We start from the raw sequence: 15,708 nt of genomic DNA, 5'->3' as shown, positions 1-15,708 counted from the left end.
TTATGTACTCAATTTCTTGTCCTAGCGGTCTTCCTTGTTTGCCAGTATTACCATTGCACTGAAATGAAATTGTGTCTGGCATCAATATACAATTGTTATATTCACTATTCATTACAAGCATACATTTGTTACGTTTTGATATCGCTGAAAAACAATTTAGGTTTACTTTGTTATATCTGATAATTCATTATATCCGTGTTCACTGTCAACGTTCGGCTGTGTGGGCTTGGTGACTATGTGGCTTGGCTTTGTTTCCTAACTAGCGGGGCACTTTCTTTGTAGGCAGGCTGTCTCAAGCGGGATGGCTCCAGACAGCTTTCCGTCGTCGCCGTCGTCTGCAACTTTCCAAAGCCCACAGCGGACAAGCCATCTCTGCTGACACACTCTGACGTGGGTAGTTGTCAGACATGGCAAATTTCGCACCTCTCGTCAAAAAAGTGTACAAGTAAGACGAGAACTAGACTAGCGTCCTATTTGCATCGACGTTTCAGAGTGCTCTACCACAGAGTTCCTGAAAGGCATCTTTAATCATATGGAGCCAACAAATTGATACACGTACCCTTTTTCCAGGGACCACATTTCACCTGCTATCAGCTTAAGGTTATCGCTCAGCGCAAGACGCGCCTGCATGATTTGGAACTTTCTCGAATGTTATGGTTGTGTATCTGTTGTGTATGTTCTCACTGAACTTTGTGGGACCAGATTGCATGCGTGACATGAATTGGTTAGTACTTTCTGCAACGTACGCGGGCACCATTGATTACACTAGAATATTCGACGACTCATGTATAGAAGCCAACACGCTTGACCCGCAGATCAGATTTTGCCAATCGCTGACTGTGCTCGCCACTGTTGTTATGCTTCGTCTGTCACCTACTTTTGTGGGCACAGGTTCTCCCAATAAAAAGTGAGTTTGGTGGTTGACAGTTTTGCTACTGTTTTCTTCACCGTCGTTACAATGTGGCAATACAATGATGCCAAGGAAAGCACAAAGTGAATTAATTTATTTTTTAATTGAAAATGTAGAATTTATCCCATGAGTCACATAGGATGTATTGTGTAACCCCTTGTGGCAGAAAGAATGTTCTACATTTGCTGCCAAGGCTGTGAACGGTGGCGCTCGCTAACACTCCCAGGGTTAAAACCTATGTAGGCACAGATACCTAGGAAAGGGGAGGGGAAAACGCATCGCGGTGGCTCAGTTGGCAAGAGCATATGATGGCATGGGTTCGTATCCCACCTGCGGCCAGTTGCTTTTTCGCCCATTTTCATTTCTCTTTATTTATCATTTCTAGATCTTTAAAGGTGTATGCAAAAAAAATTTGTGTCTTGTAGTGATGATCAGGGCCAGCATAACATAAAAGATTTGTTTTGCTCAATTCTGTTCCTCTTTTATCACCCACTGTTCATGGCTAGGTGATCACAGTGATAACGTTGGCGCAGCACTGCTCAGACAACTCGCGAAATGCGAGAAAGAATATCATTCGAGCAGAATCATTACATTATCGCGGCCACGGCTTCATTTTTGTCAATGGAACTCTTTTGTGCTTGCAGTAATGCTGAGTTGCAGTCATTCACACAGCCAGGAACTGCTCCATCACTGTCGTGGAAAAAAAATTATGCCGACGAAGCAACAAAGCAGCATTCAAGCAGGCGATGATGGCAGTAAAGCTGGCCAGCGCATGTGTTTGTGTTGAACAACTGAAACATTGGCCCTCAAAACCAAATCAATTTGGCTTTCTAGTTGCTTAGCAAACATTGCAAATAAGCATTCTGTCAACTGGCGAAAATACTTCTATTGCAATATAAATTATTGTGCATCTGCACTACTGCAAACATTTGTGTTTTTCGAGTCAAGAAAGTGCACATAGATTTCTGTTGTGCTTACTATCAACGGGCGCGTCAAAGTAAGGGAGGAGGTGGGAGTTCTCCTCGGAAGCCAGCACTACTCAGAAGTTTGCTTATTGGTTGTGGGGATCGGACGGAGCGAAAAATGACCTTGTGAACGTGGCTTCACATGACCTTGACCTCGCATTACAAGCGGCACTGTTAGGGCACTCTAATAGAATAGACATTCAAATGGGCCAGGAAAAGAAAAATATGCTACTGTTTCTAGCGGCAGCTTGCGTTAATCGTGGCAGGCTTTTGCCTCTCCTTGCAGAAATTTTTTTCTTATCAACAGGAAATTCTCATTCAGGAAATTAGGGATTCTTATAGTAGGAGCATTTACTGACAACTGTGCGCATGGAGTTGCATACCCGTGACGTCCACGGGACATTGACAGATGGGTGTACACGACTACTTTTGCTACGTGCGAGCCTGCACTAAATGCTGTGCACGGCCTGTTATCAGTCCAGACTAGCAGCGTTCTATTTGTGGTGCTGATCTCTGCGCTGTCTCACTCGGTCTTCCTCTCACCCAGGTGGAAACTTTCTTCCACGAGTTTGGCCACACCATGCATCACATTTGCAGCAAGGCCGAGCTAGTCATGTTCGAGTGAGTGCAGCGGTTGATTCTTGTAACACCGTGGCAGCGCTTGCCACAACTCCCACCCATCACTGTCTTCTTCATTTGCTTACACTTTGTTCTAGGACCCTCTAGAGTATGCTTCCCAGTCTCTTTCCTACTCCTATTTTTTTTCTGTCTTTACCTGACAAGGAAGTGTGCATGAAAAACCAGATATTGCAGTCATGACAACTGAAACCACCGTTTCAGTTGGCCGTGGCGACTCGCGACTCATTCGATGGGGCGTTTACTGCTGGGTGCAAGGTCGTGGATTTGACTCCCGGCTACCACATTTCGATGAGAGCATATTGCAAGGAGGTCCATGTACTGTCGTGCCAAGGAGGGAGAGGATAAAATTGCTATTTGCCATGTGTGAAACCCTGAGTGCTGACGCATGTGCAAGTGTTATTTAGGTTTTTATTTTCCCCCCGAATTTTCATTTGCCAGGATGAAGTAGGTGTGCTACTATTTTGGACACTTTCGAATTCCACTGTATGTTGAGTTACTACATTTTGTTAGCATATTGAGCCAACCAGGCTGTAACCACGCTGTGAGCATCAAAGCTGGCAAATTCAGTGGTGTGCCATAATTTGGCAGTGGCCAGTCAGCTTAAAAGTGCATGTGCCTATCACTTGTTGTAGCTGTGCAAATACAACACCGCCTCCCGTCATTGTGTGTGCGTTAAGCGGGAAAGCCGAACAGTAGGAGATACGAGAGCCATGCGGAGGAAACAGGCAGATGTCAGGGGAGGCAAGAGGGTCGAGCATCTCCGCAAATGACGTCCCGGTCCTTAGTTTAATGCCAATGCTACTTGTCTCCACTGGTGAGTGATTGAACTGTAACCTGTTTCTTTGGAGCATCACTGGACTGCGCCGCAACTTGTTTGCAGGGGCACGACGGTTGAGCGGGACTTCCTGGAGTGCCCATCCCAGATGCTGGAGAACTGGTGCTGGGACCTGGAGGGCCTGAGCCGCATGTCCAAACACCACGCTTCTGGCGAGCCACTTCCCAATGATTTGGCCGACCCGCTGATCGCCTCGCGGCTCGCCAACGTGGGCCAGTTCAACCTGCGCCAGATCACTCTGTCCATGTTCGACTTGGAGCTGCATGTCAAGCCGCAGGTATAGCCATGGTCTCCTTCGTAACCTACTTTCTTTCTTTCTTTTTTTTTCTTTTTTTTCTCCGTGGTGGATCAGTGGCTATTGCATTGTACTGCTGGGCTCTAGGCTACGGGCTTGATCCTAGCCACAGCAACCGCATTCTGACGAGGGTGGAATGCGGAAACGCTTGTCCGTTGTACCTTGGGTGCACTTGGGCGCCACATGTGTCAATCCATGCTGTTAAGACTTGAAAAAACTGGCATATTTTTTGCTCATCAGTTAACGTTTATCACTGGGTGTTCACTGGCTTTCTCTTCTTTTCTTTCGTTTAAATATACTATCAGTCTTTGACCAGGGTAGAGGCTGTACACTGAGAAAGAAAGATTGACGCTGAAATTCGTGACGGGAAATTAACTTTAATGGGCTTACCGCAAAAGTCGCTGATGAGCAAGAAATGGGAACAGAGGAGAGAGAGTAAAGAAAGGGAGCTGCACTACAGGAGCTCCTATCTAGGCACAGTAGAGTCTCAGTGGCGCAATCACGCCTGATATGAACTTCAGGATGATACACATTTTTCAGCGTTCCTGGTCGAAGTTCATTAGCTTACAACTTGAGAAATTTTAAATGTTGCGAACAGCTTTTTCATGCTGAGGGGGATGATACGAACAATAGAGCCACCACGTGATCCCAGGCAGAGCCAGCGAGAAGCTGCAAATTCTTACGCTATCACGTTTGTCTGCTTCAGAGGCTTAACTAACGGATGCAGTTCACAAAACAGTGATGTCTGTTCATGGTGCAGGAACTTTGGATTCGTGAACTCTGTACTTCAACTCTTTGAGACTTACTATCTTTCAAAAACTATGAGGCTCTATATCAACAATCTGCTTCCTACAGTTGATAGAATTCAGCTTTCTCCTAAATGGAACAAATGTCATTCAATTTAGCTCAGAGGTTGTCTTGTGAGAGCGTTTCTGTGTTTTGCATCTATTTTAAGGGGAAAGCCAGAGTTGGCACCAAGACAGTTCCAGTTTCCTAATAAAACGTGTAGCACAAGTACGAACGGTGGGCATTGACATTATTAACTGTCACCATCGGCTATCCACCATAACTGAAAAATTTTACGAACACATATGAATTTGCTCTCTTCTACATGGTATGGAAAATTTCCTTGGCGTAACAAAGTTCTTTTGTGTTGGCAGCCCCTTTAGCTTGCTTAAAGGGAAGCTGAAAGGTTTTCCAGAAAAAATGAGTGAACATCTGTACATAATAGTTTTCAACCCTCCGAATTCGAATATCGTATCGAAATTGAGCGAAAGGAAGCGCAAATATATTTTATTTCGACGAAAACTGCAGCAGCGGACACGCCCAGCTCGCGCGTCTCGTTTCCGCCTGTGATTGGTCGGTGCGCCTCGTGACGTCAACTCTGCCGCTGCCGACCGCTGCCGCTACACATGAAGCGCGGTGCCAGGTAGTTTGGTGCTGTTTTTCTGAGACGGTAATGGAAAATTTAGAGAGACTGCGTTTTTCTGAGGAGTTCGGCGTTACTCCCTACATGTACGAGCCGATTGCGAAGAGCCGGCCTCTCGAAGAAGCAAACGATGCTGGTGCGAGCAGTGCTTTCGACGCGAACGAAAGCAAAGTCTTGGGATATCCTCGTGTTGGAAATGCTCTTTGGTGAGTATGTTTTTTGCAAAGCGATCTAGTGATCTCGCCGATCTTTCGCCGATCCAGTCAAACAACTGTAGTGTTGTGTTCCTGCATGCCTCCTCGTGGAACGAAAGCGGGGATGCGATCGTCTGCGCTGTCCAAAGCTGTCGGCAATCTACAAAGACGGTTTAAACGCGTGAAAAGCTTCCCGGTTCATGCAGTAGACGTAGTGACCTTCATCTGTTGACTACCACTCACGTTGACTGCCACTCACGTTAATTACCACTCACGTTGACTGCCACTCACGTTAATTACCACTCATGTTGACTACCACGCACGTTGACTACCACTCTACATACACGCAGACGCACCAACAAAGGAATGCAGGGTCGATCGAAGCAGATTGCGATGGCACGCACGCAGAAACAAGCGCGGTCAGGCACGGTCGCGGACGCTGCGAAGGAACGAAGCAGAGTTGACGTCACAACACCGCGGTTTCCGGTCTCCGCTCCGCTCGCTCACTCAAAGGGGGGCGGAGCTACAGCGCAATTTCAACCGACGATTACGTCGCTCCTAATTGAAAAAAAAACCCAAAATTTTACCTACATGGTTTATAAGGTTCCCGCATCCGTATATGAGCGTCTTATTGAATTCGACAGACTCTTCAGCTTCCCTTTAAGGGGGGAAGTGGGTATTCTGAGCTTTATTAAGACCCCCCCTTTACCAAATTTAATGAAACTGCACAGTCTTGTTCAGCTTCTTATGCCGATTCCAAATATGCAGTTATTTTTAAAATATGCCAATTAGTTCTAAAGCTAACCAAAATTAATTAGCATTGTTTCTGGGAACAATGGAGCAAGAACTACGCATCAAAATCTTGCTTTCGGCACATAGCTGGATACTAGGAACCATAAGCTTCACCATGGTAGGAATAGTTTCTTTGGTTTAACGATTATTAACAATTATACAGCATATCAAAGTTTTCTGTTCAAAATGGGTTCAAAGTGGCTGTTTAATGTACGGACAATAAAAAAAATATTAAAACTGAGATACAAAAATCTGGTCCCATCATTGTGTGCATTATTCATGCAGCTCAGTACTGCAACAAAAATTACAATTCTAGGCACCCCAATTACTGCGAAATCGCTCCTGGAAGGATGCAAATATTCAAAAATTCATGTTTTGAGGAAACGAAAAAAAAACAGACAAGCTCATTTTCGTTCAAATATAACAAAAATTATTGATTTACCCACATATCTAAATGGTCAGTAGCCACCAGGGATGTAATCCGTTCGTCTGCAGCTACCCAAATGGAGTTTTTTGAAGGCTTGTCGCAGATTTTTTGTAGATGCACGCTTGCGGGCTGATGCTGCTGCTTGCTGGTTATCTTTCTCGGCCATTCTCATGCTGTTCGGTAGCCCCGGGTTCAAATGAAGCTCCTGGAGTATGGCAGATGAAGCTCTCATTCCTCGAATTAAAATTTATTACTGGCTCAGCCACAACAGCTCCAACAGCAAAAAGCGAGGCATGCTGTTCCTTAGGTGCCAACGCCCAAATCATGGAAAGCAAGCATTCATTATTGTTTTGAGTCATGCTGCGCTGGCACTTTCGAAGCAATTTTTCTTCTGAGAGGCGTTCTAACACTGGTGGAAGGGCTTGACAAACATGGACAGGCAAATTATATCGATGCTTTGGGATGGCCTAATTTTTTGCTTGCGCAGCATTCTGATGGGACCAAGGGTCTGGACCAGATGGGCAAAGGCTGTGGTTTGAAACCTTGTCGTTTGACTTGATGTGGTGGTATGGTGCTATAGCCCTCTGCATAGCCTTCACATCCCCTTTGTTGGATTTTAATGCCCATCCATAGTAGGCACTGAGCTTGGTGATCAGGTCACCCGTCAATTTCCCTTTGCCGCCAAGTGTTTCAGAAGCGGAGCACTTGTGTTTGGCAACGAGAGTGCGCAAAGCAGTCCCCATCCTTTTTTGGACGTGATTCACGCAATCTTCCTTCTCGATTGGCACAAAGCCATACACTTTGGCTTGTCTGAGAGCAAGAAATGCGCGACTATCACCATCTGAGAGGACTGTGGTGTACCTTAGTTTATGCAGCTGAAGTGACCTCTGGAACAGTATAAGCACCGCTTCAAGTTCCATCTTCCCTGCGTTTTTTTTCTGTAGTTTTTTGGCACATATGGGTTGCCTTCCAATCTTGGTAGTCCGGGTCACCAGGTTTCGGGCCGCGCACACACCCAGCACAGAAGTTGCTCAGGACAACGTAGTCGAACACAAGTCCGGAGAACAGTTCGATGACCATGCGGACTCCGATGTGTGGTGAATGGCCACGCGTCATCCATGAGCCATCGTAGGATACCGTATTTACACGATTGTAAGTCGACTCGAATGTAAGTCGACCCCCCCATATCGCTAGACCGGGAAAAAAAAAAAAAAAAAAATCCGAGAGCGCATTCGATAACGAAAATTTATTAGTAGCTGACATGGTCATTGCACTACTCGTCTTCACTAGTGCTGCCATCGTCATCGTTGCTGCGGTCCCACAGCGCGTCGTGGTCCAGCGAAATTTCAAATTTGGCAAACGAGCGCACCAGGTCATCGTGCAGAACAGCAGCCCACGCCAAATGCACCCACCCACACGCAGCCGTCAGGGAGGCTCTTTTGACAGGTCCGGTTGGCGTAATTTCGCAGTCTTCTGCCGCCAGCCACTCGTTGTACTCACGGCGGAGCAGAACCTTAAAAATTCAGGCGGAGGTCCGGGCTTATTTCATGACCACGTCGCACTTCACTGGCAGGGACCGATCATGCATTTCAGTGACGTACGCCGCAAGCTTAGCCTACAGCTCCGGAAAGCGTCTAGACTTCGGCACATGGGAAATTTCTCACTTGCCACCACAGGGTGAAAATTTCGCTTCGCTGCAGTCGCCACTCTCGCACCACCCGTTTAGAAACATCGAAGTTGCGGCCCGCTGCGCAGTGATGTTTCTTCGGCGTAAAGGATGGCAGCCCTCTTGAACGCTGCTGTGAACGAGTGCCGAAAGATTAGTGGGCCTGCAGCACTCATGACGACTGGGGAAGCGTAGAAGTAGCCGAAGTGGAGCGCGTCAAGAAGTTAGTCAAACAAATTGGTCAAACCAATGCCTTTAAACAGAGAGAGAAACCCGCGAGCGGTGTCTGCTCTTCCATGAACTACCGATACTCCCCGCAAGCGCCGCCGTTCTGAGGGTGCCGCCGCAAATGGGAACAGCGGCGCTTTTATCAACTATCGACACCCCCCCATGAGTGTTGCATGCACTGTAAGACTCTCAAAAATGTTGAAAAACCCTTCCGAAAAGCGAACAAACACGCGGGATAGCGAAAAGATACGGGTAGGGCCATAGAGCAAACATAAAATTGTAACTACGTTGTAGCTCTCGTTAATACGGCTTTTTTTGGCGGGGCCATGTTTTGGTTTCGATTGTAAGTCGACCCCCCAACTTCAGACTTTCAAATTTTAAAAAAGGGGTCGACTTACAATCGTGTAAATACGGTACCACTATATTCCCAGAGTTTGCAAGTTTCAAGTCATTAGACAATTATTTCACTGATATCGCACACACGCCCATCAGCTTTTGGGCAGCAGACGACGACACCGGCATAAGCCTCTGATTGAGATAGCCTTGCCACGTTTTGTCATGAAGGCCATGGTGCGGGATATTCATTGCAGCAAAAACTTAGTTCATTGCTGTTTGTCGATTTCCTGTGCTAATCATCGCATGAGCGTTAAGAGTGTTCACTACGAAGGGGTTGACTATTTTGCTGTTTTTCACGCGCGGTGAGCTCCACTCGGAAGCAATATCGCCGCAGCTTACACAAATGGCGAGAAGCTTGACGGCAAGGCCGTACTCTCTCTCCTCTGAGTCTAAAGTCACGGAGATGCCACAGAGACTGCACTTTAGCTGAGAGACCAAAGCGCTTATTGCTTCCACACTGATAACATCTGACTGACTCCATCTCCGCCGGCCTGTCCACACCGTCGTTGACGCTCGTACACGTCCAATTTCCGCTTCTTTGCCGAAATTCCCGCCAGTTGTTCGGGGATTTCCCCTGCTTGCTCCTGCCATTGGAGCAATTCTGCTGGCTACACCATCTTTGTGTCGTGCCGAACGATGCTCCTGCGATCACTATCAGCCAGCGACGTCGTTAGGCCTAGCTTGCTTGAAACCACCAGCGGGTGTTTGTCGCTGTGTTTTTCGGCAAGGTCGGAGCACTTTTCGAAGTTGTAGCAAGCTCGCTTTCTTTTCTTGCCAAACTTGTTTCAAGTGGCAAACTTCCGACATCACTACACACTATGCTAGCGGCTTTCAAAATCGCATTGCGGTTCACTTTTCAAGCGCATCTGCACGCTGTAGCAGACGACGCCAGCCACCTAAGCCAATCGCAGGACTTTATTTAGTCACATGCATGGAATGGGCGAATGGGGTCGCACGCTGGGACTTTTTTCGGTGCGGTATTTCTAAATAACGAATAGGGGTGGGGGACGAATGAAAATGTGGTGGTAAATTGAAGAAGAGAAGTAGTTCTTTCCAACGCGACCAAGGTGGCCGCGACAGCATTCGTTCATCAGCGACGTGGCATGAAAAAAGCCCCTTTTTATGCTTCTTTCTGTCAAAATATAGCGTGTGGCGGTTACATAAATTGATATTGCAGCTGAAATATTGATCCATGACACAGGAAACTTGGTCAGAACATACGGCAGTGTTTGTATATTATGAAAATACCACTTTTAAGAAACCCATATTCTCGCGATTTTTTAGTCTCTAAGACCCGTGTCCCCCTATGCTTAATAGTGAATGAACCCTGAGCTGTTTGCCTAACCGTGAGTTTTCTGGATGTTTTTTTTTCTGTCCCAGGCAGAAACGGCCAAGCTGCTTGGAGAAATCCAGGACAAGCTGCTCGGCTACAAGCCACAGGATGGGACCAACTTTGCTGCCAACTTCAGTCACTTGATGAGCGGCTATGACTCTCGCTACTACGGCTACTTGGTGCGTACAAGTGGGCCATTTCATTTTACAGCAGTGATTGCTGAGAGCGCATCAACCAAGTTTTTCAATGTCTTGCAAAGACAAGCACAGCACATTATGCGCTATTGGTGTTGGTGTCTGCAAAGTATTACGGTGCTGCGCTCCACAGAAACAATTCAATTTTCAGACCAAACGCCAGGTGTCCTCCTCTCAAGGAAGTGTCACTCCAAACCAGAGTCAGGGTAACATGCGTAAATACTGTGATGTAAAGTGCAGACCTAGCAATGTCACTCACCACAACAGGTTTCGGTACATTGTTTGATAGGGAACGCGCAACAACATTTTCGGTGGTGGTGCGGACACACCACCACCGAAAATGCGCTGTGCAGCAAATAGGAGGAGGAGGAAAAAAAGAGGGAGGTAGGGCTCGTCACATGAATCTGATGCGGTCCCTCAGCTCTGGTATGGGAGAAGGCGTGGAAGGAACGTCACATGCGGACACTAAAGCACCTAAATGAAATAAAGGTAGCACCATCTCCTCCCTCTTCCTCCTGCACTGGCTTTCACTCTCTCTTCTGTCCACCGTGGCCCCCCCTATGCGGTGCTGAATTAGCAGACGCTCTACGAATCAACCGCAGTCACTACGTATCGCTCACACTTTTGAGGTCGTGTTTCGATCGGAATTTTTTTACATTATATTATGACTCATGATCGAAACATCAAAAAAGGGCATCTGAGTGTTGTTGCGCTTAGTTGGCTCAGCTGTTAATGCGAGACACTGACCCATGCCGCGTGCTACCTTGGCGTTGGTTGATTTACCGCCGTCGCTTTCACACTTCAGCAGCTTCATTCTCTTGTCGGCCAGTGGCCAACGTATGCAGTGAGACTTTAAAATTATGACTAGGCTGTGAGAGTAAATGATTGACCAGCAGTAGGTGCGGAGTTACCTTATAGTTTTCACTGACTGGGGGGAGCTACCGATCAATCGGCTGAAGCGGTCCGTCGATAATGAGACACAAGTTGCTTTGCTCGCTTGCAGGGGACCTTACACAAATCCACACATTTTCTTTTTCTTTTTGTGGACTTGAGAAGCACGGCAGCAATCATCTCACAAGTGTGTGCAAGGCTGCTACTGCGGATCATATCGCCGCTTGCGTGTGTTGCGCGCGGGTGTGAGAAATTCTACGCTGCGTATTTTGCTCACTGTCTTGTCGAAATTCATGCAGAGTAAAAATGAGGAGTTAACCTGCAAGTTTGTCCTGGCCACTGACAAAGCCAGGACATACTTGCGGACGATAGCAACAGGAACTTTGATCTCTACCGACCACCGAGTTGAGTTTCTCTTGTAGGAGCGAAGTCGCCCCAATAAGTTCATCTTTCTGGAGATTGGCGCCCCTTTTTTCCTATGTACCATCACCGCTTCGAAACATATCGTGATACTCTCAAAGGTGCTGTTCGCACACATTCAGGCCAAACAAAGACAACGGCATTGAATATATGATTGAGTTGACGAAAAGTACGCGCGTCTGGAGACAACCTGATTGAAGTTGGGCATGAAAGTTGCAAATAAACGCAGCGCGAACATGCGGCACTTAGGAGAGCGGAAAACTAACAAAGCCCCATACAGCAAGTGGCAGCATATGAGATTAGTGACGAGCGAAGCATCGCTCACTTTCCTCACAGAGCCAGGGCCATTGCATCGGGTTGAACTCAGCCCGGCTGATTCTTTGAAACCAGACCTTCCTTTGCTCCGTGTCTGGCTTGGCAGATAAAATCTGGAACAGCCACTTGCCGTCTGTTTCATATGTGCTGCACTCAAAGGCGCAGCAACACGGCGTAACGAACACGGAATTAAACTAAAAAAGCACCAAGGAGGTGCGAAACAGTTGCCTGCATATACCTCTCGCAGTGTTTGGCACCGCGATGTCGGCAAAAGCAAAAAACAAGCAAGAAAAAAGCGTGCGAGAGTGTTCGCCCAATGAGAGGGCCAAGCATCAAGGGAAAGCGCAGGGGAGGAGGACGGCGGCAATCTTCAAAAGATCGCGCAACTTTTATTTCATTTAAGGGCTTTAGCGGACACTCCTCGAGGCAGAAGGAGAGAGTGTCTCTGTTGGCTGTTGCCCTTGCCTCCTGGCGGTAGGGCAACAGGTCCTTTAATCTCTTCTTTCTCCAATAATAAACAGATCTGAAAAATTATTTCGATCAAACAGTCGCTAGACTACATTTTAAAACTTCCAGTGAATAACTAAAATTTGCAGTGGGGCCCTTTAATAAACGTTTTCAAGGAATTGTTAGTGAATTACCCTTCAGTAGTACCGAAAAGGCTACTCTCACTATGAGAAGACGTTTGGTAAGCCATAAAAGCTGTAAAAACGAAAGACTTGTGGCAGTGCCGCCTTGAGGTTCGCACAATAGCTCGCTGTAGTGTCACAAATTTTGACGGCATCTGCTACGACCTGGTTAATTGTTTATCGGTAAAAGTGGACTACATTTATTCTGAAGGAGGTAAAGATTGGGAACTTGGCTAGCTTCATGAAGTTCTACTGAGCGGACTAAGCCCAAATACAGAAATATGCACTGAAATGTGCTTGCGTTTCAGCGTTAAATTAAAAAAGACAAATTTTAATAACGTTGAGCTTTTATTCTCTTCTGATAATCAACCTATTATCCACTTAAGTTAACAAATATGGAGAATTTTCAAGGAATACTTTGACAGTCTAGACTCATTTGGTGTTTCTCTTTTGTGTCACTTTAAACCAGATTGAATGAATGAATGAATGAATCAATCAATCAATCAATCAATCAATCAATCAATCAATCAATCAGTCAGTCTCGATGTCAGTGGCCCTCTATCAACATTTGCTTTATCTCCTGTGTTTGTCTTGTTCTTTGCCCCTTCATTCGATGCTCATTGACGTCAACTGCTGGTTCACCAACCCAACAGTGGAGTGAAGTGTACAGCATGGATCTGTTTGAAACACGCTTCAAGAAGGAGGGCATCCTGAACCCCAAGACCGGCATGGACTATCGGAAGCAGATTCTTGAGGCTGGCGCGACAAAGGTGAGGGGTCAACTGCTAATCGTAGCAGCTGTATCTGCCATTAGTCATTGGAAGGACCAGCTTCTTTGGAATACTAGTTGTTGGATTTGCTTCCTCCTGGAACGGGAAGTTTCCCAAATTGTATTTCATTAGGCTTTAGTTTCTCGAATTCCTTAACTATTGAAATGGCTAGGGGAAGAATTAGTGCACGAAAAATTTTTCCTTTATTGGTTTCTTTTTGATTTGTCATTGGTTAAGGTGAACTTGTGTTTAAAAATATTTGAAAGCAAAATAAGAAAAATGCAGATCGCCAAAATTAGACTAGTCGGCAAGTTTTAGGAAGAGAAAGTTGGAAGCTGACATGTTTGTTGCGTTCAGTTATGGACAGAAATATGTTGCACTAAGAGCCGAGTAAACATGTTCAAGAAAAAATTTGAAGCATTTTATATAAAGTATGCAAGAAATTTTGTGTAAAATTTAACCGGTTAAGGACAGATTTTTTTCCTGCATTTCTAAAAAACTACCGTTCACAGATAGACATATCCTGCCATATAGTTTGTATAAAGCAAGTCTCAGTCTTCTAAACACAAATTCTGCAACTGAGACATCTACTTCTTTCACGATGAATAGAAATGCATAGTGTGGAAAATGGGACCATGTGGTTACGTGCAGACATAATGGGTTAATCCCAAACTATCCACAATTGCGCTACGTTCATAGCCCCGGTGTTGCTTTGTTATGCTAAATGTAACAGAGCAACACAGTTTGTACTTATTCAATTGAATGTGGAGAAATGGCTCTTAACCTTCAGGTATTTCTATCTTGCTGACGTTTTTGTGCAGTCTGCAATGCTGTCAGAGTGCTGGTGCCTAACTAGATGCTTGTGCTGTTAGGTGTAGAACTGAGATTATTCTATTCTGAGATTTACTCTATTCTAACACACTTCTTTCACTAAAATTCGCAAGGTATGATGTGCACGTTAGAATCTAGCATGAAACCAAAACTGCAATAAATCATGTCCCTATCCCTCCCCCCTTCCCCAAGCTTGAATCACATCTTCTAACCTCCAACAGCAACAATGAGTGATGAGTGATCTCCTGTGGCTATACGTAAAGTACAATTCGCCATTTTGCTCTCTTACCATGAAAATCCGGTAAGGAAACAACCCGGAGTTAAATTTTCAAATTTGTCGTTGTTGTTGTATTTGTTGTTGCGCAGTTTCATTGCGGGCATTGCATCTTATATTTCTGACCATGAAAGGTATGGTGTGCATTAGAATTGAGGCTGTGTTAAATTTCATTAAATACAGTGACTGTGAAATTGTTTCAAAACTGCAAAAATAGAATAGGACGTGACCAGACAATGCGAGTGTCTGGCCTACTTGGACTTCGTTGCACTTGGTCCCCAACCCTCACTTGTGTTTTTTGGGATGCAGGACGCTGAGGAGCTCCTGAGGAACTTCTTGGGCCGGGAGCCCAGGATGGATGCCTTCCTTGTGAGCAAGGGTCTGGCGCCTCCAAGCTGATGTCACATCTAGTTAGCATCTGAGCTTGGTCGGAAACTTGCGTCTTGTGCTGTCCTTTCCTTTTTTTTGCTATGAAGGGTATAAGTGCAGACTGAACCTTTGACCTCATCAACAGCTTCTGACGGCACTGTACTGCTTCAAGAGGAGGAAGCTGAGGTTGTTTGTTTCTTCTTATGTGCCATGATGCGACACGTACGTGTGACCGAGTTGTGACTTAAAGTCAAGGGATGCCTCTTTTTTTCTACTGAGACGTCTGCTCAAATAAAGGGCTTTACGCATTTTCTTATACGCATCTTGTGCTGCTTGTGCAGTATACAATGGATGAGTACTGTTTTGAAAAGAATTGTTCTTTGAACCTTTTAAATCTTATTCTCTCAGCCGGATTACTTGAAGAGGCGGCCATTACTTGCACAAGGTACTGAAGCGAATAATTGGCGAAATAGTAAAATTATCGTGAGGACTTGGCATAAAGTAGCAATAATGCACTTGGTAAGGCTTGTCAACAGGGTTTGATCATTGTGCAAAATTGGCTGCTGTCACTTTTGCAGTTAAACCTTGATAGAATGAAATTGCCAATATAATTAAATATTGAACTTTTGTGTAACTTATTGTCCATAGAACACCACGTGTATTGAACCTCAGTATAAAAAGGTGTGTTTATACATAATTTCCACATAGCAAAATTTGCATGAAAGGTCTAATGCCCATATAACCAAAGTGGTAGCTTAACCAACTTTGTTATATCAAGGTTTTACTGTATATAGTTTATATTTAGTTTGAGTCACAGTAAGCCCAAATATAGAGTGCTCAGTCAAGCTGGCAGTTCTTGCATAGAGTAAGCTTCAGAGTCAAGCGACTCCAATTGGAGATAAACAA

At 45.5% G+C, this 15,708-nt stretch overlaps 1 protein-coding gene across 1 annotated transcript in view; it reads left to right on the top strand.

Annotated features, from left to right (window-relative positions):
• LOC142560580 (thimet oligopeptidase-like) overlaps window positions 1-15,115 on the top strand; it is a 43,803-nt gene extending 28,688 nt beyond the window's left edge. Inside the window, exons 11-16 of the mRNA XM_075672784.1 lie at window positions 283-390; window positions 2,423-2,496; window positions 3,395-3,626; window positions 10,157-10,288; window positions 13,212-13,328; window positions 14,743-15,115. Of these exons, the coding sequence (XP_075528899.1) occupies window positions 283-390; window positions 2,423-2,496; window positions 3,395-3,626; window positions 10,157-10,288; window positions 13,212-13,328; window positions 14,743-14,832 (753 nt within the window). The 3' untranslated portion in view covers window positions 14,833-15,115. The remainder of the gene's footprint in view (window positions 1-282; window positions 391-2,422; window positions 2,497-3,394; window positions 3,627-10,156; window positions 10,289-13,211; window positions 13,329-14,742) is intronic.
• The last annotated feature ends 593 nt before the right edge of the window (window positions 15,116-15,708 follow it).

Source organism: Dermacentor variabilis, chromosome 10, assembly GCF_050947875.1.
Source record: "Dermacentor variabilis isolate Ectoservices chromosome 10, ASM5094787v1, whole genome shotgun sequence".
NCBI classification, from domain to species: domain Eukaryota; kingdom Metazoa; phylum Arthropoda; class Arachnida; order Ixodida; family Ixodidae; genus Dermacentor; species Dermacentor variabilis.
Note: the sequence above shows the minus strand (reverse complement) of the source record. Positions and strands in the feature narration are given on the sequence as shown.